The following is a 26,425-nucleotide window of genomic DNA, read 5'->3' on the forward strand; positions in this document are numbered from 1 at the left end:
CAAAATTCATAACCAAGCTATAGGTTTCATTCATCACCTTACTGCAAACTGCAGTTTTGCTGCTCATTTGCCATATTGCCTGCTAGGTTCCTCTCAATACAAATGTATGGCAGTACTTGTGAACACCACCTCCTTCACTTCAATTACCAGTGCCTGTGACTGCGGCAGCCTTCCTGTCAAAAGATCTGCACAATTTCCAATGTTAAATGATCGTAGAGCTACAATTGACCAACGGGCCAACATGTACCGCACAAACCTCATACTGGACACCAATGATCTAATACATTACATGAAATTGCATTTATACAGTGCTTTCCTGTAAGGCACTTCATGAAGGGTTATCAAACAAAAATTGGCACTTAACTAAAAGCTTGATCAAAGAGGTAGGATTTAATTAGCACCTTAAAAGGAAGGAAGATTGTGGTGCAGATGTTTAAGGAGGGAATTCTAAAGTTTTGGGTTTAGGCAGCTCAAGGTCCACACCTAAGGTGGAGTGAAGTAAGTGGGAGATGCACAAGAGTTGGAAGAATGCAGAGAATTCAGGACTAAAGATGTATTACAGAGATGGGGAAAGGCAAAACCAGAAAACCATTGAAAACACAAGAATGGCAATTTTAAAATTGGGCCTTTATTAGACTAGAAACTAATGTAGCGCTTTCATTGAAATCTGCCTTCTGTGGAGAGCTACATTCCAGCTCAGCTCAGAATTTTCACTGTGTACACTTGTTATTCACTGGTTGGCCTAGAGACCAGTATAGAATGGGACTCCGCCAAAAACACTCTTCTTCCTTTACTTTCACTTCTAGCAACTAGGCTTCGTTTTATTTGGAAAATAAATTCTGAAGCATTTTTTTTTATACCAAATGGAACTACAGCATCATAATTGTTGTGAAGTTATCTACGTAGATCCATGTTCATATTTTAGATGAGAGAGGGGCAAATGGTTGAATTCAACAGTACACGTTATATTGGTCTTCTGAGTATTGTATCAGCAATAAAAAAGATAGGTAAGTTACGGATTAATTTAGTTACAAAAATAAAAGTAAACTACTGAGGGGCTTCCATGTTTTCTTCTCTATTGAGTTGAGGATTATCTACTAATTCCTAAAGCTACAAATCAAACTATTCCTAAATCTTTCTTCTTGGCCTTTACAATGATTTTCACTCCCATCATTATTCTTAAGAGCATTAGAAATAGGAGGAGGGGTAGACCATATAGCCCCTGGAGATACCCCACCATTCAATACTATCATGGCTGATCTCCTGCCTCAACTCCACTTTCTCACCCACTTCCCATACTCTCGATTCCTTGAGACCTCAAAGTTCTGTCTATCTGAGCCTTAAATATACTCAACGATAGAACATCCAGAACCCTCTGGGGTAGACAATTCCTAAGGTTCACAAAACTGAGCAAAAAGATTTCTCTCATCTCAGTCCAAAATGATCAGCCCCCTATTCTGAGACTGTGTTGCCGTGTTCTCAATTCCCCAGCTAGGGGAAACAACCTCTCAGCATCTACCCTGTCAAAACTGCTCGATATTAATAGATACAGTAGATTTACTATGCTGGAAACATCAAATCAAATGGTTATCTTTACCTATAACTATTTTGAAGTAACATCCTCAAGCGTTAAATGGATATCAAAACAAATGACGTTAATTAAGACAATGGAGTTCAAATAAAATCCAATATGTTGCAAGGTTTACTGCAACATAGTAAAATCATATTCAAATTTTGCTCTTGCTTTATGAAATCGAAAAGCTTATTTACACTATAAATACATGCTATATGGTAGTACAATATTACTGAGTATCACATGACCTTTGCTCCAGTGTACAGTAATGGACTCATAACTTGAAGCAAAACTTCAGGTCACCATTTTATGGTTGGGTTAGAACCCTAATGTTAACTGACATTTGAACATCTTCAAAAATGATCATGGGCAGACACACATTGGCATGGTGATAATGTTGGCAGCCTAGTAATCCAGAGATCCAGGAATACCTTGCCAATCCAAAGCCCCTCTTCCTATGACCCCCGCAGCTCCAGCTCAATGGGGAGATGGTGGCATAACGATAATATCACTAATAGTAATCCAGATGCCCAGGCTACTCTGGGGACATGGTTTCAAATCCCACCATGGTGGCTGATGGAATTTGAATTCAGCTAATAAATCTGGAATATAAAACTAGTCTCAGTTTCATGGTCACCATTACTATCATTGATTGCCATAAAATCTACCGGTTCACTAATGTCCTTTAGAAAAGGAAATGTGCCATCCTTACCTGGCCTGGCCTATATGTCACTCCACATGCCATCAACGAATAAATAAAAATTAAAATCTTTCACATTCCACTAGGAAATAATACCTACCAACAGGAAAACAAATCAATAATGTCTTTCCTCTGGCACACTTCGGACTAATCTTAACCCATTACAGTTTGAATATCCTTTATCCATAAATCCAAAAAAGTCACTTTATTTGAACCGCATCCACCTTTAGTATGGGAAGTCTAATTGTTTGTCTATACTGTTTAACCTTGTGATTGTTGCGGTGAACACGTCAAAAAGAAACTTATTACAGGTGCTCTGTATTTACTTTCAGTGATGCATCTTACTTTTCTAGACATTTTATTTACTTTAGACTATAGCCAGCTTAGGCTCCTGTAACATGAGTTTATATGCAGTATCCAAAAACCAAAATTATCTGAAATCTGAAATGTAATCAGCCCCGAGGATTTTGGATAAAAGGATACGTGACTTGTAATTTGTTTTGAAAAGCTACACCATGCCAAAGAGGCTTTTGGACCAGTATTAGAATTTCTTTCATTCTTATAATGTGGGTGTTGATGGCATGGGCAACAACTATTACCTATTATTTACTGCACACAAACAGACCATTTTTGAACTAACAAGTCGATACCAGTGTTTATGCTCAACGTGTGTCTCCTCTAATCATTTCACCTCATCAATATATCAAGTTATTAAATTGAGATTATGGGCTGCGTTACAGCGCAGAAGGATGCCATTCAGCCCATCTTGTCCATGCCAGCCTGAGGACACCCTTTCTAATTCCACCTTCCCGCACCTGACCAAAGTCCTGCAACTTACAGCACTTTGGGTGCAGATCCAGGTACTTCTTAAAAGAGTTTAAAGTTTCTGCCTCTACCACCAACTTGGGCAGCGATTTCCAGACACCCACTACCCTCTGTGTAAAAAAGTTCTTCATGATGTCCCCCTACACCTTCTGCCACTTATCTTGAATCTATGTCCCCAGGTTCTAGAATTCTCCAACATGGGAAACAATTTTATCCTGTCCACTCTATCTATTCCCCTCATAATTTTGTACACTTCAATCAAGTCACTTCTCAGCCTTCTTTGTTCTAAGGAAAATAACTCCAACCTATCCAATCTCTCCTCATAGCTACTCTTTTCTAACCCTGGCAACATTCTTGTAAACCTCCTCTGCACTCTCTCCAGAGATATTACGTCCTTCCTGTAATGTGGTGACTAGAACTGCGCACAATACTCCAGTTGTGGCCTCACCAGTGTTTTATACAATTCCAACATTATATCCTTACTTTGATATTCTATACCTCAGCCAATGAAGGAGAGCATTCCATATGCCTTCTTCACAACCTTGTCTACTTGAACTGCTGCCTTCAGGGATCTGTGTACTTGTACGCTAAGATCTCTCACTTCATCTACCCCTCTCAGTATATTCCCATTTATTGTGTAATCCCTGTTTGTTTGACCTCCTTAAATGTATGACCTCACACTTCTCTATGTTAAAATCCATCTGCCACTTTACCGCCCACTCCACCAACCCATCTATATCGTTTTGGAGATTATGGCTATCCTCTATACTACCCACTACTCGGGCAATCTTTGTGTCATCTGCAAATTTCCCAATCGTGCTCCCCCCCCCCCGTTCACGTCCAAATCGTTAATATATAACACAAACAGCAAGGGTCCCAACACTGAGCCCAGTGGAACACCACTTAAGGCAACTTTCCATTCGCAAAAGCATCCATCAACCATTATACTTTGTTTCCTGTTACAAAGCCAACCTTTTATCCAGTTTGCCACATTACCCTGAATCCAATGGGCTTTTACTTTCCTGAGCAAACTGCCATGTGGGACCTTGTCAAATGCCTTGCTAAAATCCATGTACACAACTTCCACTGTGCTACCTTCATCAACCCCGCTTATCACTTCCTCAAGGAATTCAATCAAATTTGTGAGGCAAGGCCTTCCTTTAACAAATCCATGCTGGCCATCTCTGACTTGTCCATGCCTTTCCACATGACAGTTAATCCTATCTCTTAGGATTGATTCTACTAATTTGCTCACCACCGATATAAGACTAACTGGCCTATAATTGTTTGGCATTTCCTTTGATCCCTTCTTGAACCACATTCTATGTAACGAAGCTGCTCCCAAAATGCTTTAAATAGAAGTTCCAGAATTTTGACTATGCAACAATGGAGGCTTGCTGTTCTTTATATGGGTACTCAAGGCTTTCCAGGCAACCTCAGAGAGCAGTTAAGAGCCAACTGGTGAGGGGCTGAAGTCAGATGCAGTTCTAGTCAGGGTGACAAGTCTCCTTCCTTAAAAAGGACACTAGTGAACCAGTATATATTTTTTTAATGGTAATCTAACAACTTCAATCACTTTTACTGATGCCAGTTTTTAATCTCCAGATCTTTTTTTAAAACAACAGAAAAAACTAAATTCTCAAAGTGCCAGGGTGGGATTTGAACTCTCAGTCTCTGGCTTATTAGTCCAGGCCTCTGGATCGTTGCACTATTTTACTCATCTTGTAATAGGAATATGCTTAAAAGTTCTATATGGTGACATCAATGAAAAAGAAAATCAAGAGAAGTGTAGAGGTCAATATCTTATCACTCATTTTGCACCATCAGCAAAGACCAATTACACTCCCATTGCCTTTTCCATTATAACCTCTGGATTAATTTTAAGTAGTTCAATGCCATTGATTTTGCCTCCCATTAGCAAAGATTTCATGGATGGCAGTAATAGCTTGACTATTTCCTGGACAGACTCCTACAGCCCTATTGCTGAAGAGCGCAAGCTAATTGCTCTGATTAATTTCTGTAAATCAACTCCACATTTTCAATAACACAATATACTAATGGACATGGAGGGAAGAAAAGATGTAACTGGTGTAATTTTCAGTGCTGTTTAAGGCAATTAAAATAATTACATGAATTCAAGATAAAGCTGCAGATTAATGCTAAGCCATATTGGAGTAACGAATTTCAATTCCTCAGCAGTACAAAATGTGCTCTCTTTCACATTAAAACAGAGTTTTAAAACATCAAAGAGCTAACCTCAGTATTAATGTTATGATGAAAACTTTTAAAAAGCAATAAACTCTCAATGCACAAACACTATCGCCCAAAGCATGCTTAGCTATACATGACGTTACAACTGAATATATGGATTTATTTCCTGCAAATAATTCTGTTGTCACTACTTTTCTCCCAATTCAGGAATCTAAGATAAGCTCAGACATTAAAAAATACATTCAAGGTCTAACAACAAATAAAATAGATCAAGTCAATCACAAAATATTTTAATTTTCCCCTTTCTCTGGGCAAGGGAGATTTACGGCAGCGATAACCAGCTCTACCTCTCTGCCGCAGCATTCCCCCACTGCCCCATTTCCCCAGGGCTGTCAAGTGATTTGTGACATCCAATTTTGGCTGAGTCTTAACTTTCCCTACTAACCTTTAACAGTAAAGCTATTGGCTCCAGACCCATCACAAATTTTATTCCTGCTGCACCAACGCCATCCCATGGTTATCGTAACAAGTTGAACAAGAGATTGCAACCTTAGCATTCCGTTTGACCCCAAATTTCTGATCTCCTATCAAAGGCCACAACCATTTTCATTGTATTGCCTGCCCCTACCACTACCACAGTCCACCTGCCGCTGAAACCTTTTCATATCTCTGCCATCTTTAACTCAATTACTCTGATTGTTTCCTGGGCAGGGTCCCATCTTCTAGCATTTATCAACTCAATTTCATCCAAATCTCCACTACCCATATGCTTTCCCACATGAAGTCACGTTCAGCCATTACACAGTGCTCTGTAATAGATTAGTCTCTGGTCAATTTAAAATTCTTATGCTCATCTCAGGTCCCTCCATGGCCTTACCCCTATCTATGGCTATGATATCCTCCAGCTCTACAACATCTCCCTCTTCCAAACTATCCATTCCTCTGACTCTTGTCAATTGTGCATTGGATCCCGCAACCCAAAACTTCACCATTGGTAGCCATGCCTTAAGTAACATAGGTTCCAATCTCAAACTCTCTCTTTTTCTTAAGATTCCACTTAAAACTCACCTCATTCACTAAATTTTTAGTCACATTTCCCAATCTCTCCCCCTTAGCCTTGGCATTCATTTTCTTCATGTCTGTGAAATGTTTTAAGATGTTTATCCTAAGTTAATTGCACTATATAAATGCATGGTGTCGATATTTACACTTGTACTCCAATTACCACTATGGCTCACTAAAAGTATGATGCATCTAAAGTCTCTTGCAGTTACATGGTTGGTGATCTCAGGTTGTACTCAAGTACAGGAATATGGAGACCAACAGTTATTAAAATATCTCATACTTACTGAATGATAAATGGCACAGTTCAAAAATTGAATCTTAAAATCACATCTGTATTATCATAATACAGAAACCACACCTAAAAAATGAGTTAGCCTTTCATTCTAATGTAAAACATTCTCATTCGTTATTACATAAAAACGTTTGTAGTGATGTCAAATCTATAGAATATACTATTAATTAAACATGTGATGTGAACTATTCTTCCAAATATACATCCGTATGATTCTGTGCATGTTAATGAAGGTTTAAGATGTTCCAACAGCCATGGTATACAGCATACACATTTTTAATTGTACAATATATGGAAACATTTTTTGGATTGGCGAACAGGCTTTTTACACTTGTCATCCATTTGTGATTATGTAGATCTTATCTTTCAGATACTTTTTAATTTGCCTCATGTTACTTTCCTCCATTCTTTGCGGCTATTCTTATGTTAAAAACAATTTCCACAAAATTCCATCCATTCATGCATTACGTTCTCTGGATAAAATGTGTAAGTGCAACATATTATTTACTAAACAAAATGAGATTATGCTCCTGTGAAGCATCTTGGGATCTATTATATTAAAGATGCTATATTAATGAAAGTAATCAATGTAAACATCAAAATACCCCATCAAGCACTGTTTGAACCTAAACAGATTTGTGCTAGTCAGTTAATAGAGCATGATCCGTTTTCAAATTACTGCCAATTTAAAAAAAATATAAAATATTTTGCATAATGCACAAACGGTTATTTACACAAGTAAAACTAATATAAACAATATGGTAACATAGTTAAAATTCTTTGCAGAAATTAAAGTATTCATGGCAAGAGATTACTCAATGGCCAGGTACAAAAAATAGCAGGTCACCAGAGAAGTTACTTGTAGCCAAGTTCATATAGAACTCATATCAATCAAGAAGAAACTGGATCACTCAGGATGCAACTACAGTTCAAGAATTGCAAACATTTTTTGACTTAATTTAAACAGCAACAGGTAGGTAGCTTATGTTCTTCTTACAACTGATGTTAGCTATTGAAACCACTCACGGTGATCTAGAGGAATAGATCCAGTATCCTGCTTTTAGCATTTACTACTCAATCCTGCAATGTTATTTCTTACACTAAGCCCTAACCTTTGAAATTAATTTTCAGCATTTTGCATTCAATCGTGTCCAATACACATCCAACTGACAGGTCTATAAGACTCTGGCTTTTTTCCCAGCGTGGAACAATGAGCTGCCCAGGTGTTCTCAGCTTACAGGTTCATGACTAAAAAAATGAATCTAAGCTAATGAAGACATCGGCTCAATCAATGTTATTTCTCTCTTCAACCTGGGAAGAAAATTTACGATCAATATAGAGAACCCAGTACTTGAAAACATGGCAAACTAATAAAAACAGGCAGCAGATTTATTTTCCTCATTCGTTTCGTTCCAACAATAATATGTGAGTGGGGGAGCTTTTTATCTTTATACTTTTATAGGCTGTGGGCGCTGACAAGGCCAGCATTTATTGCCCATCCCTAATTGTGTAGAACTGACCTTGTTAGGTCATTTCAGAAGGCAGTTAAGAGTCAACCACATTGCTGTGCTATAGGCTATTTAGTCACATGTAGGCCAGACCAGGTAAGGATGGTAGATTTCCTTCCCTAAAGGGACATTAGGGAACCAGGTGGGTTTTTACAACAATCGATGATAGTTTCATGGTCACCATTACAGAGACAACTGAAATCAAATTCCACCAGCTGATGTGGTGGGATTTGAACCCACATCCCCAGAGCATTAGCTTGGGTATCTGGATTACCAGTCCAGTGATATTACCAATATGCCACTATTTCCCCATTTCCTTTGTATACTTGGCTTCAGCAAAATTATATGATTATTGCTGCTCCTAGCACAAAATAATTTTCATTATAGCAATACATATTAGAAAGGAAAATATCTTTCCTAGACTTAACTTCCAAACATGACTGACTTTCCCCCAATGCAAGCTGAACACACAATTGCCTTGGTACCTCTGTGTTTATTCTTCCCCAAGTATAAAACATCCTTCTTAGGAGATCTCATCTCATGCTTCATGCAAAGAGTGGACATGCAATCCGCTATCAGACCACTGTTCATTCGGCCCGAAAACAAACAAATAGCAGTGTGGGAGAGGGGCAAGTGTTCACTTGCTCTCAAGCTATTATTCCCACTGGCCCTCTTCTATTTAATATATCTTCCGAAGTGTCAACAGAGACTGCATGAAAATGCTGCATTATTGGAGCCTTGTAATGGGTGATGGGGACGAGGTTATTGAATATTTTTAAGGCAGAGGTAGATAGATTCCAGTTCTGTCAAAGGGTCATGAGGACTCGAAACGTCAACTCTTTTCTTCTCCGCCGATGCTGCCAGACCTGCTGAGTTTTTCCAGGTAATTCTGTTTTTGTTTTAGATAGATTCTTGTTAGGCAAGGGAATCAAAGGTTATCAGGGTTAGGTGGCAATGTAGAAATCGAAATACAAGACGACCAGCCATGATCTTATTGAATGGCGGAGCAGGCTAGAAGAGCCGAATGGTCTACTCCTATTCCTATTTCTTCGGTTATGCTCCTATAATACTAAATTAAATGATAATACCTCCCTTTCTCTTCTTTACATCAATTGAAGGCATGAACTTCACCCCAGGATGTGATTCCATTAGCACCAGACTAGGATATCTACGAATGACCTTCCTTCACAGGCAGGGCTTTGCAATTTGGCCCAATCCTGATACACATGCATTTTCAGCAGTGTTTGTTGAATATATTTAAGTTTGAGATAGACAGATTTTTAGTCTCTCAGGGAATCAAGGGATATTGGGAGTAGGCAGGCAAGTGGAGCTGAGACGGAGGATCAGGGTCACCAACTCAAATATAATCCAGCAGGCTTCACCACACAACTTCAGGCCTCCAATGACCCTCCTCCAACCATGGTCATCCAATGCATTCACTCTTATGGTGCACTGCTTCCCCATGCTTTTTGGAAACCAAAAAGACTGTTATCCTATTGGATGACTCTTGACTGTCAAACAGTCTTTCTCTACTTACCAAACAATTTCAGTTTTTTTTATGCCTGTAAGTTTTCACCTGCAATCCAGGAACACTGACTACCTTATCCCTAACCAACAACACTGAGAATATATGTAGCATCCTTCCTCTCACACTTACTGAGATTGGCTCAGTCCAGACCTTGGATTGAATTTAGAATCCTCCTGGCTCATACAGTTCATGAACTGACTAATTTAAGCAGCTGACCCACCAGGAGGGCTTTTGGTTATAATATAGCCCCATCAAGGGCCTTCTTTAAAAATTCTGATCAAAAACGCTAGCCTCAAAACTCAGCTAGATAACTGAGAGCTGGAAAAATCACAAGAGTATGTAGCAAGAGGTTGTAATTTAGTAAGGCAAATCCACTTCTTCCAATTTGAAGAGATTTTATTGTATTTAATCACCAAAGGAAATATGCAAATAAATGCAAGCTGCTCTGCCAAGAGATCAAAACATTTCTTCAGCCCACAATGTTTGGAAAAAAAGAGGCTGAAATAAATTATATGTACCCCTTAGCCAAAAAGGAAAAATATTGGAGGGCGGGGGTAAGAGGACTACAAAGCACACACAGTAATCGAAAGGGTAACAAAACTTTCAGCCAAAAAAGAGCATTAACACAATGTAAAACACAAGAACTATTTTAAGAGACTGCAATGAAAAACGAAAGCAACTTTAAAAGATAGATAACGAAATCAAGGAAACCATTATGTCCCTACTAAGCACATCGCCACACCCAGCCTGTTCATCCAGTTAGTGAAGCTCTGGAATAAATACAAGTCGAAAGAGACTCGTGTGATTATTAGCGATATTGACAAGAAGTTAAGACAATATCTCAGAACAAGGGGGGGAAGAAACCCCAAGTTACAGAAATTTGTTCAAGAGTGGAGACAAACATCTGTTTTCGTTAGCACAAAGAATGCTGAGCAGAAAACTGGTTCATCAGTTATTCTGAAATAACTCCAAACTTCTCTAATGAAAAGAAGATGTTAATAATCAATCAGCCAGAAAACAAGTAATAGCGACTTCATTGAGACCCAGGACTTATTTTTTATAAGTCAGAGTGCCTGTACAAGCCGGACCAGTACATCCACCTTCTCTCTCATTCTACTTCCACCTGAGGATCAAGTTACAGCAGACGAGAACGGGCCGCCAACTTTAACAAACTTAAGTTCCAACACAGCGTCCAACACTTTGAGAAACTTCTGCCACCACATAAAGTGCCACTTGCTTTTACTTTACTTTTTTTAAAAAAAGCAACCTGCACCTTTAATTCGGGACTTTCGCTGTCGTATTTTTCTTTCTGAACGTTAGGGAGGGAGGGGGAACTACAGGAAAGGATAAAAAAGGATTCAGGCCTATAAAAGTCGATTGGAAAACGTTAACATGCCGACGCACCGGAAGATTAATAACTTTCACCAAAAATACTCGAGTTACGAACAGCCAATGATACAAAACATAGTATTTATCAACCTCAAAAAGTTTCGCTTTCAGGCGCGGAACTGAATTGCAATATATAGTTTATGTGACTTCAGCAGCTTCACCCCACTGAGATACAGTGTAAATAACTCAGCAAATCTCTCCTTGCAGCCGAAATACTTTGTTACTCACCCAGCAGGAGCAGCTTGAGTTCCCTTCGGGCGTCTCTCTTGTCTCTCCGCAACTGCCTCTCGATTTCGGCGTTTATCCGCTGGGACTCTTTATCTTCTTCGGACAGGCAGCACCCGGCCATGATGGAACCCAAACCAATGTCCCTCGGAAAATACAGTTGGTAAGAAGAGGAGCGAGAAGAAGACACCTCACCCGACCCAAACCAGAGCGAGCCGGGCGCCGACTCTCCGGGCTGCTATAACAGCCGTGCCTTCACACCCTCACTGCCGCCTCACCACGGCCACGGCATGGAAGCGATGCAAAGTCAGATGACAAAAACAAATGTTGTTTATATTTTGGGGTTTTTTTTTTAAGCAGGGGATTGTTAAGCCAAAAGTTAACTTCAGTTCAGGGAATTCAACACATTTGGAAACTGCTCGTACTAGAGATGCCTGAACTCCAGAGTGGGCGGGAATACCCGAAGGGGTGGAGAAGAGGAAAAAGAAACCCTAGCCACACACACACTGAGCCGGCTGACATGCCTCAGACCATCAGAGGGATACAAAAAAGGCGGTCCGACACGAAGACGAGGGCAAGACTAATCCAAAAGAGTTAGTGCGGTCGAAAAATGGCGTTGTTGAAAATCTTCTTCCATCACCAAGTACTCTGTTTCAAAATACCTTTTTTGATACAGTTTGGACAAATACTTGGTCACTTTCCTGTGTATTTTCGTTATGTAATGTGTGCACATTTCAAGGCGCGCCTTGTATTAAGTCGTCGGCTGAGGATCTTGTTTGGATGCCACTGGTCATCAAGCGACATCAATTGCAAAATGCAAACGCATTCGGATCGTTCAATTTTATGAGTGACATACAACAACTATTTGTATTGTTCTCTCGAAGAGTGGTCTACCTGTAACGTTTGACCGGGATTTTCCGGCCCCAGGGACGAGGCGGTGCCTCAGCCAGAAGTCCATTGACTTGCGGCGGGACCGGAAGATCCCGGCGAGTGCCGAAAATCTCGTACGTTAACTCTGTTTCTCTCCACAGGTGTTACCCGACTTGCTGAGTATTTCCAGCATTTTCTGTGTTTATTATTTATATGTATACTGCACAGCACATTTAACATAATAAAATATCCCAAAGCGATTCAGAGGAGCGTTAAAAACAAAGTATGACATTAAACCACAAAAAGAGATATTAGGTCAGATGACCAAAAGCTTGGTCAAAAAGAGGTAGGTTTTAGGTGGCATCTTAAAGAAGAAATGTGAGGCACAGAGTCAGTGAGGAGAGAATTACAGAGTTGGGACCTCAGCAACTGAAGGTCTTGCCACCCATGATCAGGGATGCATAACGGGCCTGAATTAGATGAGCAAAGATATCTCAGAGGGTTGTGGGGCTGGAAGGGATTACAAAGACAGGGAGGAGGTTGATTAAATGTATTCTATAAATTAAACGAAATCACAAGTACGTTCCAAAATCTTGGTTTGTGATGTACAATGGTCATTGTCGTCTTCCTTATTTCATTTTTTTCCAAAAAATATATTTCTACAAATTTTATGAATTAAGTATGTTCCAAAACGCTTCAACTTGAAAATTACAGAACGTGCAATGAAATTCAACCTGTCCCCATATGGTATGTTCTACTCCTAGGTGCCTCTATACAATTGTAATACACTAGATATCTACAATATACATTCCATGTCAGACATATAGCCTGAGGGCAAAAACATTTCAAGTTGAAAATTTACAGGAAGTACAATAGAATTCAACTACTCCATGCCTCAATATGATTTCAATATTTTTAACATTCACAATATACATTCCATGTCAGGCATACACCCTGAAGGAGTTCTACAAATTTTCGACCCCCTCATTATTTCATTAAATTGTTTAAATATTTCCTGTATTTTTCACTCTGATGTCTCTATCAGATTTAATTTTCCATGTATTCCATATCTCATTTGTACTTTCCATGGTAAACACATTAAAACATATTTTTTGACTGTATTCTCCCTCCCCACAAACAAAATCCCTTCGAACTTCTTGACTTCGATTCTGCCTCTTGAAATCTAGTGCACGTCCTTTATTGTTCTTTGTTTGACAGAGCATCATAGATATTCACCAATTTGCAAAGGGCCCACCAACTCAACCTTACATAAGGTCAATTGTTCTTTTTATTATTGGACATACATGAGATCGACACGTCGAGTATCTGAATTTGAGACGCCGTTTAAAATAACCGGCATATATTCTCACCTAAGGCCTCAAGTCCCTTAACTCGGATGCTGGCTCTGGCTAACTTACTGTGCTTGTATTTCAGACCCATAAGCACACGTCTGACCCCCTGTGTAGTACGTCTGTTGAAAGTTCGTTTTCCAACTTTTGAAGGCTCAATTGAAACAGATTCCATTCATTTTTGCCTCAGGTAAGTGTGCAACATTTCTTTCTCTCGATAATATTGCGAGAGGTATTACAATCGATACAACTAGCCTTTTAGTGCAGTCGGTGCTACAGTATAAGTTAGCTCGTTACGTCACTTTGCAAAACTTGCTAAACTTCCGAATCCAATAGGAGAACAAAACTGCCACGTTTCGGGTCTGCTCCGTAAACCTCTTACTTTGCTGTTGATTGTTGTCATTTAGCCCACATTTTACCAACAGGAGGCGCTCGCAGCATCGAAACTTTGCCTTGGGTTGAGTTTGGTAATATTATGAGGTGGTTTGGGACGACCTGACCTGTGAAAACTGAACATCAGTTGTCGAATTTTCAAACACGTCACAGAGCTTTTCGATCGTGTAATTGTATTAAACATGGTAAGATTTTGGAGAACTATTGTATTGAAAATATATCTACTACGCAATAACGATAAAAGTATTCTAGGATTGTTTGCTGGCACATTCCTGGAGGAACATCGAAAAAAACTGAGCTAATCAGCTGTGTCATATGTAAAAACGTTTCCGTTATTATAATTTGCATATAAAGCAAATATCTTCTTCAGTTTCCTCTATCAAAAATAAAACAATGCGATCGATGCTTGATGGCAATTAAATCACAAGGGTTGCCCAAACATATCAACGTCAAGAATATTTGGACACTTTATTGTTATTTCCCCCCCAAACAGGTAGCTGAAGAAAGGGCTGAACCCGCCTTCATCGGGTAAATTCAATTCAAAAGCCGGATCTTAAAAGATAGCTAGAGTAAGTAATTATTAAATATCAACTAACACTGTTATGTAACTGCAGTCTCCCCCACCCCCTTCTGTCGAAGCGCTGCTGCCAACCCTTATATGAACTACAGATTTGTCAGTTTAGCATAAACAGTTCGTGTTTAACGTGACAGATCCTTTCCTGTTGACCTTCCCTGATGTGTGTGGGCGTGCCGATGTTAGGGAAAGTTCTGAATATCTTGAAAGAGTGTTCTGAGAACTTTTCCAAATCGGAAGAAATAAAGTGCTATAAATGAGACAACATAATAACGCACTTGACAGGAGATAACGATACAATTTAAAGTGGAAAGGATTATTCTCTACCCTTATTTTCCTGTAGCTTTTTGCTGAACACAAAGTATGCTGGCGGATTTATCCTTAAATCGATGGTGAAAATATAGCACGTACAATCGAAAGAACACACACTGGGAGCAAGTTAGCAACATAAATGAATTTACAGTGCTTATAACCAGGTCCGGCTGGACCCTATAAAGCAATTTATATGGGGTCCTGTTTTCCTCTGCTAAAGCTGCTCACTATTCCAGGAACTTCCTGGAATGCAAAGATATACCCCCAGCTTCCTTTCTCTACTGCAAAGCATCTTCTTAAACACCTCTTCCCTCACCTTCAACAACGTGCAAGCCTTCTTTGTCACTTAGAACAAGGCCATCTGATCAGCTGCCCCTGCGGAGTCCCTTCCCTCCACCAGCCCACCTGGCAAACTTCCATCCATTTCTCCCCCGCCCGAGCCCTGAGTTTGCATCTTCACCTAATTTCTCTCCTATCTCCTCTCATGCCCCCTCTGAGATCATATTCTTCATGACAACTACCTCCTGCTCTCTCAATCGTATTCCCACTAAACTGTTGACCACTCAGCTCCCCTTCCTGATTCCCATATGAATTGATATTGTTAACAGTTCCTTCACTTCAGGTGTTGTCCTCTGTCCTTTAAATCTGCTGTCACCATTCATGTCAAAAAAATCACCCTTGACCCCACCATCCTTGCAAACTACCACCTCATTTCCAATCTCCCTAACCTCACCGAAGTCCTTGAACATGTTGTCTTCTTCCAAATCCATGCCCATCTTTCCTGAAATTCCATCCTCAAATCCCTCCAAACAGTCTTCCGCCCCTGCTAGGAATATCAAAATGGTTCTTGTCAAAGTCACAAATGATATCCTATGTGACTATGACAAAGGTAAATTATCCCTCGTCATTCTTCTCAACCTGTCAGTAGTCTTTGAAACAGTTGATCACACCATCCTCCTCCAACATCATTCAGCTGGGTGGGATTGCTCTCACTGGTTCCATTCTTATCTAGCTAATCGCAGCCAGAGTATCACTTGTAATAGTTTCTCTTCCCACTCCGTTACCTCTGGTGTCCAATGATCTATTCTTGGCCCCCTCCTATTTCTCATTTACATACAGCCCTTCAATAACATCATCCAAAAGCACAATGTTAATTTTTACACATATTCTGACGACACCCAGCTCTACCTCAACAGCACTTCTCTCGAATCCTCACTGTTGTTAAATTATCAGATTGCTTTTCTGACTTCCAGTAATGGATGAGCAGAAATTTCATCCAATTAAGCACAATTCATCCATTGTTTTCAGTCCCTGCATTGAATTTTGTTCCCTAGCTATCAACTCCAACCCTTTCCCTGGCAACAATCTGAGAATGCATCAGACTCTTTGCAACTTTGGTAACATATTTGACACCATGATGAGCTTTGGACCACATATTCACGCTATCCCTAACACCATCTATTTCCACCTCCCTAACATTGCCTGGTTTCACCCCTGCCTAAGCTCATGGGATGTGGGTGTTGCTGGCTAAGGCAGCATTTATTGCCCATCCTTAATTTCTCTTGAGAAGATGGTGTTGAGCTGCCTCCTTGAACTGCTGCAGTCTATGCATTCTAGGAACAGGAATAGTTCTAGAATAATTATTACATCAACAATTGTTTTTCTCCATGAGTCACATAGCTTGATCCCACTGTCCTACTCACTTCCTATATCCTTTAATATTTCTTTTGAAGAAACTTTCTAATGCCCCCAGAAAAAATCCCTAGGCTCTGCTTCAACAATAACTCGAAACAGAGTTCCAAATTTTACCCAATCTCTGGGTGAAGAATTTTTTGAATCTAATCTCCCCTTTTAATTCTTTTTGTGACTATCCTAAATTTTCCTCTACTCCCTCATTGCAATCTCATCAATCAGTGGAAACAGTTAATCACTAACCTTTCATAATTATGAATGCATTGATTAGTTACCTTCTCAGCTCGAAAGAAAAAGGGCTCAACTTCACAACTCTCATACTTGGTAACATCCTAGTGCTTATATATTGCACTGTTCCCATTGTTTTAATATACTATAGTATCATGCCTACAACTGTACACAATATGCCCAATTAATAAAGCATATAGTATCCTGGGTTTTATTAATAGGGGCATAGAGTACAAGAGCAAGGAGTTATGCTGAATTTATATAAGACACTCATTAGACCTCAGCTGGAATATTGTGTCCAGTTCTGGGCACCATATTGTAGGAAGGATGTGAACACATTGAAGAGAGTGCAGAAGAGGTTTACAAGAATGGCTCCAGGGATGAGAAACTTCAGCTGTGAGGATAAATTGGAAAGGGTGGGACTGTTCTCCTTGGAGAGAAGAAGGCTGAGAGGAGATTTGATTGAGATGTTCAAAATCACGAGGGCGCGGGACAGAGTAGATAGGGAGAAACTGTTCGCAGCTCGTAAAAGGATCAAGAATGAGAGGGCACAGATTTAAGGTGATTTGCAAAACAAGCAAGTAAGAAAAAACCTTTTCACACAACGAGTGGTTTGGATCTGGAATGCACTGCCTGCAAGTGTGGTAGAGGCAGGCTCAACTGAGGCATTCAAGAGGGCGTTAGATGATTATTTGGATAGAAACAATATTCAAGGGTACGGGGAAAAGGCAGGGCAATGGCAGTAGGTTATAATGCTCGTTTATAGAGCTGGTGCAGACACAGTGGGCGAATGGACTCCTGTGCTGTTAAGATTCTGTTATCTGCTGCTGAAACCCTTATGCCTGTGTTACCTCTACAGTCGGCTATTCCAATGCACCTCTGGCTGGTCTCTCACATTCTGCAATCCGTAAGCTTGAGATCATCCAAAACTCTGCTGCTTGTGTTCTAACTCACACCAAGCTCTGTTCACCTATCACCCTTTTGCTTGCTGGCCTGCATTGGCTCCCAGTCAAGCAATATGTTTTTAAAATTCTCATCATTGTTTTTAATTCTCGCCTTGGCCTCGCCTTTCCCTATCTCCACAATGTCCTCCAGCCCACAACCCTCCGAGATATCTGCACTCATCTAATTCTAGCTACCTGGGCATCCTGATTTTAATTGTTCCACCATTGGTGGTCCTGTCTTCACCTGCATAGACTCTGAGCTCTGGAATCCCCTCCCTACCTATCTCTTCCCTTCTATCTAGTTTTCCTCCTTTAAGACACTCCTTAAAACCTAGGTCTTTTAGTAAGTCAAGGCCATCTGATCGAATATCTCCCTATGTGGCTCAGTGTCATATTTTGCTCCTCTGAAGTGCCTTGGGATGTTTTATTATGTTAAAGGTGCTGAATAAAAATATTAGTGGGAGATAACTTGATTGATCTATGATACTTTGATCGAGCCATAAAACATTCATTATTGTGGCATTTATACGAAATACGGGACTCTTTTGGCAAACGGCTGCTGTCCTTAGAAATTGCAGCATTTTTAAATATTTACTTATTTTTCTTACTGTACCTTATGCAGTATTATTGAGAAAACAACTGTACATTGCAAATGTATTCCAGTGGGAAAAAAAAGGTAATACAAATAATTTAAAAACTTATGCTATTGTGGAATAATTAATTAAATTAATTTATTTTTCCAGATCACCTCTATAAATTGAAGAATCTCGATCAAAAATCATTCAGGATAAGGAAAGCAATTGGGCTCATCTAAGTGCATGTATTCAAAAAAAAGGTTGTTACCTTATTGTGGCATCCAGTTCATTCTTAAATAATTCCTGTGGGATATTTCACTTCTGTCACTCTATCTTGAAGTACATCCGTAATGTGAGCCCTTCTTGTGTGAAGAAAAACTTAATGGAATCATGGAATGATTACAGCACAGAAGAAGGCCATTCAGTCTGTCAGGTCCATGCCGGATCTCTCTAACAGCAACTCTCCCAGTCTCACTCCCCTGTCTTTCCTCCAATTATTCAACACCTTTTTGCAAGCCATGATAGAATCTGCCTCCACACACAGTATATTCCAGATCCTAACAAGTGACTGTGTAAAAAGGATTTTCCTTCTACCGCTTTTGGTTTTCTCGCCATTAACCTTAAATCAGTGTCCTTTGATACTTGACCATTCCACCAATGGAAACGTTTCTCCCTATCTGTCCAGGCCCCTCATGATTTTGAATACCTCCTTCAAGTCTCCTCTCAACCTTCTTAAAAGAACAGCCCCATCCTCCCTAATCCACCCTTCCTAACTGAAGTCCCTCATCCCTGGAACCATTCTTGTAAATCTTTTCCACACTCTTTCTAATGTCTTCACATCTTTCCTAAATGTGGTGGCAAGAATAGGACAAATCCTTGCTTTTGTACTCCGTGCCTCTAATTATAAAGCCCAGGATTGTGTATCGTTTACTAACCACCAGATTTCTCTGCTCCTGCACTCATTTTAGAATTGGATCCTTTATTCTTCATTAGCACTCCTCATTCTTCCTCCCAAAATTATCACTTCACACTTCTCTGCATTAAATTTCATCTGCCATATGTCTGCCCATTCCTGTCTCTGTCCTCTTAAGTCTATCTGTATCCTCTTGGAAGTTCAGAATACTTCCAAGTTTTGTGCCATCCATAAATTTTGAAATTATGAAAACCAGTGGTGTCTAATATCAATCCCTGGGGAACCCCACTGCCTACCTCCCTCCGGTCCAAAAAGCAACCATTCACCACTATTCTATGTTTCCAACTTTGTATCCGTGCTGTACTATCTCTTTTATTCCACGGGCTTTAACTTTGCTGACAAGCATGTTTATGGAACTTCATCAAACACCTTTCTAAGTTCATGTACACCATATCAACCTTCTCCATTACCTCATCGCAAAATTCAGTCAAACTAGTTAAGAACATGATTTGCGCTTCAAAAATCTGAGCTAGCTTTCCTTAATTAATCCACATTTGTCCAAGCGACGGTAAAGTTTGTCCCAGTTTATTGTTTTTAAAAGCTTTCCCACCGAGGTTAAACTGATTGGCTTATACTTGCTGGGCTTATCCTTACACTTTTTTTTGAACAAGGGTGCAACATTTGCAATTCTCTGGTCCTCTGGCACCACTCCTGTATCTAAGATGGTTTGGAAGATTATGGCTAGTGCTTCTGTAATTTCCACTCTAACTTCCCTCAGTATCCTTGGATGCATCTGATTCAATGGTGTTGTCTTTTCAACTGTAAATACAGTCAGCCTTTCTAATATTTCTTCTTTATAAATCTTTAGCCCATCCAGTGTCTCAACTACCTCCTCCTTCCTTAAGATTTTGGAAGCACTTTCTTGGTAGAAACAGATGCAAAGTACTTATTTCGTACCTCAGCCCTGCTCCCTGACTCCATGCATAAGTCTCTATTTGTACCTACTCCTCCATTTACCACCCATTTACAATTAATATGCCATAGAAGTCTTTTGGATCCCCTTTTATGTTACCTGCCAGTCTCTTCCCATACTCTCTGTAATTCTCATTTATTTTTTCACTTCCGCTCTGAACCTTCTACGTTCAGCCTGGTTTTCACTTGTGCTAGCAATCCGACACCTGTCATATGTACGCATTTTCTGCTTCATTTTACTCTCGATCTCTTTTGTCACCCAGGGAGTTGTGGCTTTGTTTGGCCTATGGAAATGTACTTCGACTATATCCAAATGATCTATTCTTTAAAGGCAGCCCATTGTTCTGTTACAGTTTTGCCTCCCAATCTATGATTCCAGATCTGTTCTCACCCCTTTTGAAATTGGCCCTCCAGCAATTAATTATTTTTAGTCTGGATTGCTCCTTGCACTTTTTCGTAGCTAATCTAACCATAGGATATTACAATATTACATTACTTTCTGATCACTGGCCTAAATGTTGCCTTTTACTAATTTGAACTTGTGCACATTTGTTCAACTTTTTGGAATTGAATTTATAATAGCTTCAGTTTACCTGTTCTATATCTTTAAATACCTTGAGTACTGCCATAAGATCATCTTGGAGACATTACCTTTCCAAGCTGAACACCACATGATTCTTCCGTCTTTTCTTATAACATAGACCTTTCATGCTAGGGTTCATATTGTGTTTTTTTGTGTTGTTCCCAACACTTGAATGTCTCTCGATTCTCACTATCCAGAACCGGACCTTGCACTCAAGACGTGGACAGATCTGAGCACTGTACAGTTTAATCACAATTTATATCAAACAATAACTCTATTTCTGCCTCCTCAGATGCTGCTAGACTTGCTGAGTATTTCTGTTTCTGTTTTACATTTCCAGAATTCACAACATTTTGCTTTTGCCTTATGTGACTGGTTTTGCCATATAGTTTAAAAATCTATTCATTTTAATGAAAACAGAAAATGCTGGAAACAGTCAGGATGGCAGGCAACATATTTGGAGAAATATTAGAGTCAACATTTCAGGTCGATAACCTTTAATCAGAATTATGTAGTTTTGTTGATTGGTGCTCTGTATTAAGTGGAGGTTTTAAGCATCAGGTCTAGTAAGTTCCAAAGTCTCCTTCAACTTTATCTTCACCTTTTTCAACACCATTCATGGCATACATATTGCCTTTTTTTTCCCCTTCCAATTTTCAGTACTTCATACTGTTATGACATGGCAGAGATGCATGCCAGGCAGACCAAATCCACGGGGGAAACTTGGTCAAGCTACCACAATGGTTTTGCAATTTGTATTTATTACGGGCTGGGTATAATGAATTGAGAAGTAATAAATCCACAAAGACCTTTAGAGATTTTAAAAATTAAATTAAAATATTTATTAACAAAAAAAAAAGATTTCAAGCACATTAGTCTACAATTTACTTATACTATAGTAACTCCTAAAATTCCTAATTACCCTGACCACCAGTTACACTCCCTTTAAGGCAACAGTCCAAAATAGATTTTAGATTTAAAACAATTCAGCAAGTTAACACAATACCCTGGACAGCGGAATTCCAAATGGCTGTTCCCCAACTTCAGTTTCATTATATAGCATTTTGCACAAATGCTGGAAGCTTCATTAAGGCTATTTCACACACTCCTGTTAGATCTTACATGGTCTTCTGACATGTAGCCTGTTATTCTTCTCCTTTAACTTATCTCACTTCCTCCAAATGTAAGGTGTGGCTATGGGCACCTACATGGGCCCTAGTTACGCCTGTATTTTTGGAGGGGTATGTGGAACATTCCTTGTTCCATTCCTACCCAGGCTCTCTCCCACAACTTTTTTTGTACATTGATGACCATCTCAGTGCCACTTCTTGCCCTCACCTGGACCTGGAAAAGTTTATCAGTTTTGTTTCCAATTTCCACCTCTCTCTCCCCTTCATATGGTTCATCTCTGACATTTCCCTTCCCTTCCTTGACTTCTGTCTCCATTTCTGATTATAGACTGTGTACCAATATTTATTACAAGCCCACTGACTCCCACAGCTATCTCGGCTACAGCTCCTCACAACCTGCTTCCTGTAAGGACTCCATCCTATTCTCCCAGTGTTACACTTCCTGCAATTGCATGGGAAGGTGCGTGAGAAGGGGATGAGGTGTTGGGGGTGATAGCGGAGTGGACTAGGATGTCCTGGAGGGAGCTGTCTCTCCATCGCATCTGTTACGATAATGCCACCTTCCAAAACGGCACTCCTGACATGTCTTCCTTTTTCCTGAGCCAAGGTTCCCCCCCACCCCAACTGTGATTGACAGGGCCCTCAACCATTTCCGACCCATCTCACACACTGCTGCCCTCATCCCTTCCCCTCCCTCCCAGAACCACGATAGGGTTGTCCTCAATTTTCATCCCACCAGCTTCCGCATTCAAAGGATCATCCTCGGCCATTTCCGTCAACTCCACATGATGCCACTACCATCATCCCCTCAACCCCCTTTCAGCAGTCCTCCTCCCTCCTCACCACTCCTTTCAAGTGAAGCAGTGATTCACTTGCACTTTGTTCAAATTAGTCTATTGCATTCCTGCTCATAATACGGCCTCTTCTACATTGGGGAGTCTAAACGCAGACTGGGTGATCGCTCTGCAGAACACCTTTGCTCATTCCACAAGCATGACCCTGACTTTCCTGTCGCTTGCCATTTCAATTCATCATCTTACTCTCGTGCCCAAATTTCTGTCCTTGGCCTGCTACAATATTCCAGTGAAGCTCAAAACAAACTGGAGGCATAGCACCTTATCTTCTGATTAGACACTTTATAGCCTTTTGGACTTAACATTGAGTTCAAAAACGTCAGACCATGAACTCTGTCTTCCTTTTTGATATATTTTTTCCCCAACCACCTCCCCTCACAGGGCCAGTCTATAACTTGTTCTTATGTTTTACATTCAGAGAGAGCGCTGACCCTTGTTCTGCTATTAACATATTCTGTTATCTGACATTCATGCATCCATCAGCATCTTCCTTAGTCTTTAACACTATCATTACCACTCCCTTTGTCTTGTGTCCATGACATCTTTGTCAAATCTCTCCGGAGCTCCTACCAATCCCTCACCTTCTATTTTGCTCCACCCCCTCTATTCAACAGTACAAAACTCATCACATTTCAACCTCTGTTCAGTTCTGAAGAAGTTGTACGGACTCAAAACATTAACTCTGTTTCTCTTTCCACAGACACTGCCAGATCTGCTGAGTTTTTCATTTTCAATTTTATTCCTTCCATACCATCATCCCTTCTATTTTAGTGTTATCTGCAAATTTGCTAACTTTGCATTAAGTTTTTGAATCCAAGACATTGGTGTATACACTGTAATCTCCCCAGTCTGGAATGCTTGAGACCAAGGCATTTTTGGTTGTTGGAATTTTCTGGATTGTAGAATAACGTTAGAATGTCTATACACAAGTGTGTGAACCGGATATAAATATGTACTTGAGACATAAAACAGTGACAAAACATGATGAAGCACTTATAAACATTGTTTTATTTATCCAAATACTGTAGTTTCCATGCTTTCAAAGTACAATGCCGATGACATCAAGGAAACACGTGATTCCAGGTGACCCAGCATTAGCAGTACCACAGGCCCTGGCTGGGGAAAGTAGCGTAATAGTTATTTACTAAACATGCAATATAAAAAACGGAGAAGAATTTCCTTTCTCAGAAATATTGGCAACGTACTACCAGTGTGAAAGACTTTGGGCAGAAACATCGCAGATTTGCACCAAGTGCGGTAGTGTGCAGGAAAAAGGAATTTTACCTGCTGGCTGCAATGGCATCTTTTCGCACCAGATCGTCCACATCCCATCTCATTAATTATGAAGCCACAGGAAACACCCATTCTTGCTGGCGGACGGCGTGTGAATCATTCGCCATGCCATTACCTCACCATTTCCTTACTCTGGGTGCCATATCTAAACTGCAGCCACACACACAGTTCTCAATGCTTGCAGCCCAGGACTGCTCCAGTGAAGACATGGGCCTGAAAGCCAGGAAGAGTTCAGTGATCCATCACTGGAATGCCTTTTGGAGGCCTGGCATGATGTCCTCCACCCCCACTTCTTGCCACAGGAGGCAGCAATCTCAGCACTTCGGCTTGACAGGCAGTGGCAGTGGTGGTCAATGTCAACACTGCACAGAAGAGGTCGGTCATCCTGTGCAGAGAAAGCATGAAGGATCTCATCTGTGCTTCCAGGGTAAGGCAACCATCTCATCACTCTAAACTCACACACTCACAAGCCCATCGCACATTCATTGGCATCTCACTCACTGCCAGCTTAAGAGACCTCGCCACTCACTTTTTCACAAATACCTTCACATCTCCATCTGGTCCCATCTCCTCTGAAGACTGCCTCCTCAGCCCTCACCATCTTGAGGCCACTTACACAGATCAACATGTGCCCCCACACACACCCTTGGTACCCTCTTCCCCAATACAGCCCTCGCCCTGCAACCATTGAAAAGCCACCCCCGCCTTATGGCAGATCTGGTAGGTAGTGACCTGCCCGTGAGCCCCCCCTAAAAGTGATGTGGTGCTGCTTGTGAAGTCTGGTGCTGATGACCATGAGTGCTGCCTGAAGTAACCTAGGCAAACAAACCTCAAAGTCATGAGTGAAGTGCAGCTTGCCAGATGCACGTCGCTTATGTACAGTTGTGAAACACATCAACGTGCATGAATGATCTAGCTTGGGGGGATGATTCTGGTGGGCAGGGATTATGATGGTATGCAGGTGTATTAAAATGACATTCCTGACATCAGGTTGCGGGAAATGCAGCCTGCCATTGACTGGTGGAGATGATCGCTAACTAGATTCTCAAAATCATAAAACCAATTTTTGGCCTTCCCACCATATTTTCTGCTCACACCCGCCATGATGTCAGACACTAAAGGGGATGGAAAATTCTGGCCTTTGATTTTTAATTTTAATTCCTCCCTCAGTAGCCAACTTTTCTCTTTTTTCCATGTATGACTCTGAAAACATGTTACTCAGATTCAGTAGAAGCAGAACCACTAGAATAACTAAAGACCATCACAGTCACTATTTTGCAATTTGTTGCAGCACCGCTAGTGATGAATCCTTGAGTTGAATGGGTCAGCTCAAAAAAAATTCCAGACAAGTGGTATCTCTGGACATTGATTTCCAGACTGGACAGTTTACAGTATTCGAAAGAATAATGGTCCCAACACTGAGTGCTACAATAAATCTCATTCAGTACTTCCTTAGCCCATCCTAACATAACCCTTTAAAAACTCCCCTTCTACCCTTCACCCACTTTCTTATCCCAGCATTTATGCTATATCCCTTTAATAAATAGCCTTCAGTATTGATTTCCAAAAACCATCTGAAAATGTTCTACGTACACCACATCACACATTTCGACAGTCCTCTTCACATATCATTTCCTGAAATACACAGAATTAGGCAGGAAGATCTTTTTCTGACACCCTGCAGACTACTGTTTGTTAGATTATTGTTGTGCAGATACTCGGAGTTTAATCTTGATATGCTGTTTCATGTTTTTTTTAAACATGAAATTAAGGGCCAAGGGGTCTGTTGTCACTTGTGCCCATTTTGTGACTGTTTTTAAATAAGGAACACTTTAGCTTGTATCCAACCCACAGGTACCTCTCTCCAGTGGCCAGTGACCTGTCACATTAAATGTCAATACCGCCCCCCCCCCACCTCGTCTTTCAACACTGAGATAAGTATTATAACTAGCTGAGGATTTATGTGTTCCCAGTTCTTCTAGTTTGTCTGCAACTTGCAACTTGTTTGTATTAAAGCAGAAAATAGGAGGAACGGGAGAACAGTGTCTATTAATGTGATCAGAACAACTTGTTCACGTGGAGGGCCAAGGCTCACACAGACAGTTTGAGCCATTTCTGTTTTAAATCTTAGATGCAATTATTTTCTCTTTGATTTTCATTGTTACAAGAGTGCATGTTGTTCATGCTGGTGCTGGTAAGGAGTAATCATTAAACATATTTACCATTTTGTACTCACCTCAGTTTCAAGCTTATTTTGCATCTTTTACGGTGCTCACCTCTGATTGCCCTTTTACTATTGGAGTACGAAGAATCCTTTACTGTCAAGTTTTTGTCTCTGCAACTATTCCTTTCTCTAAATGCCTTTGGATTTATTTCTACAACTTTGTATATTCATCTTGTAAATCCCTCTTACTTCTTCCCACAGGA

At 40.3% G+C, this 26,425-nt stretch overlaps 1 protein-coding gene and 1 long non-coding RNA gene across 3 annotated transcripts in view; one reads left to right on the forward strand and one right to left on the reverse strand.

Moving 5' to 3' along the window:
- The window catches only part of LOC121277385 (guanine nucleotide-binding protein subunit alpha-14), a 185,687-nt gene extending 173,940 nt beyond the window's left edge, over window positions 1–11,747 (reverse strand). Inside the window, exon 1 of the mRNA XM_041186792.1 lies at window positions 11,320–11,747. Within this exon, the coding sequence (XP_041042726.1) occupies window positions 11,320–11,440 (121 nt within the window). The 5' untranslated portion in view covers window positions 11,441–11,747. The remainder of the gene's footprint in view (window positions 1–11,319) is intronic.
- A 124-nt stretch (window positions 11,748–11,871) lies between these two features.
- LOC121277386 lies at window positions 11,872–18,512 on the forward strand. Of its 2 annotated transcripts, XR_005942871.1 has the most exons (5): window positions 12,181–12,320; window positions 13,621–13,725; window positions 13,961–14,113; window positions 14,422–14,497; window positions 18,422–18,508. It is a non-coding gene; the product is annotated as an uncharacterized LOC121277386 (long non-coding RNA). The 2 variants fall into 2 exon arrangements; XR_005942872.1 differs by lacking the exon at window positions 14,422–14,497 and having other exon boundaries at window positions 11,872–12,320; window positions 18,422–18,512.
- Window positions 18,513–26,425: the final 7,913 nt, after the last annotated feature.

Source organism: Carcharodon carcharias, chromosome 4, assembly GCF_017639515.1.
Source record: "Carcharodon carcharias isolate sCarCar2 chromosome 4, sCarCar2.pri, whole genome shotgun sequence".
Taxonomy (NCBI): Eukaryota; Metazoa; Chordata; class Chondrichthyes; order Lamniformes; family Lamnidae; genus Carcharodon; species Carcharodon carcharias.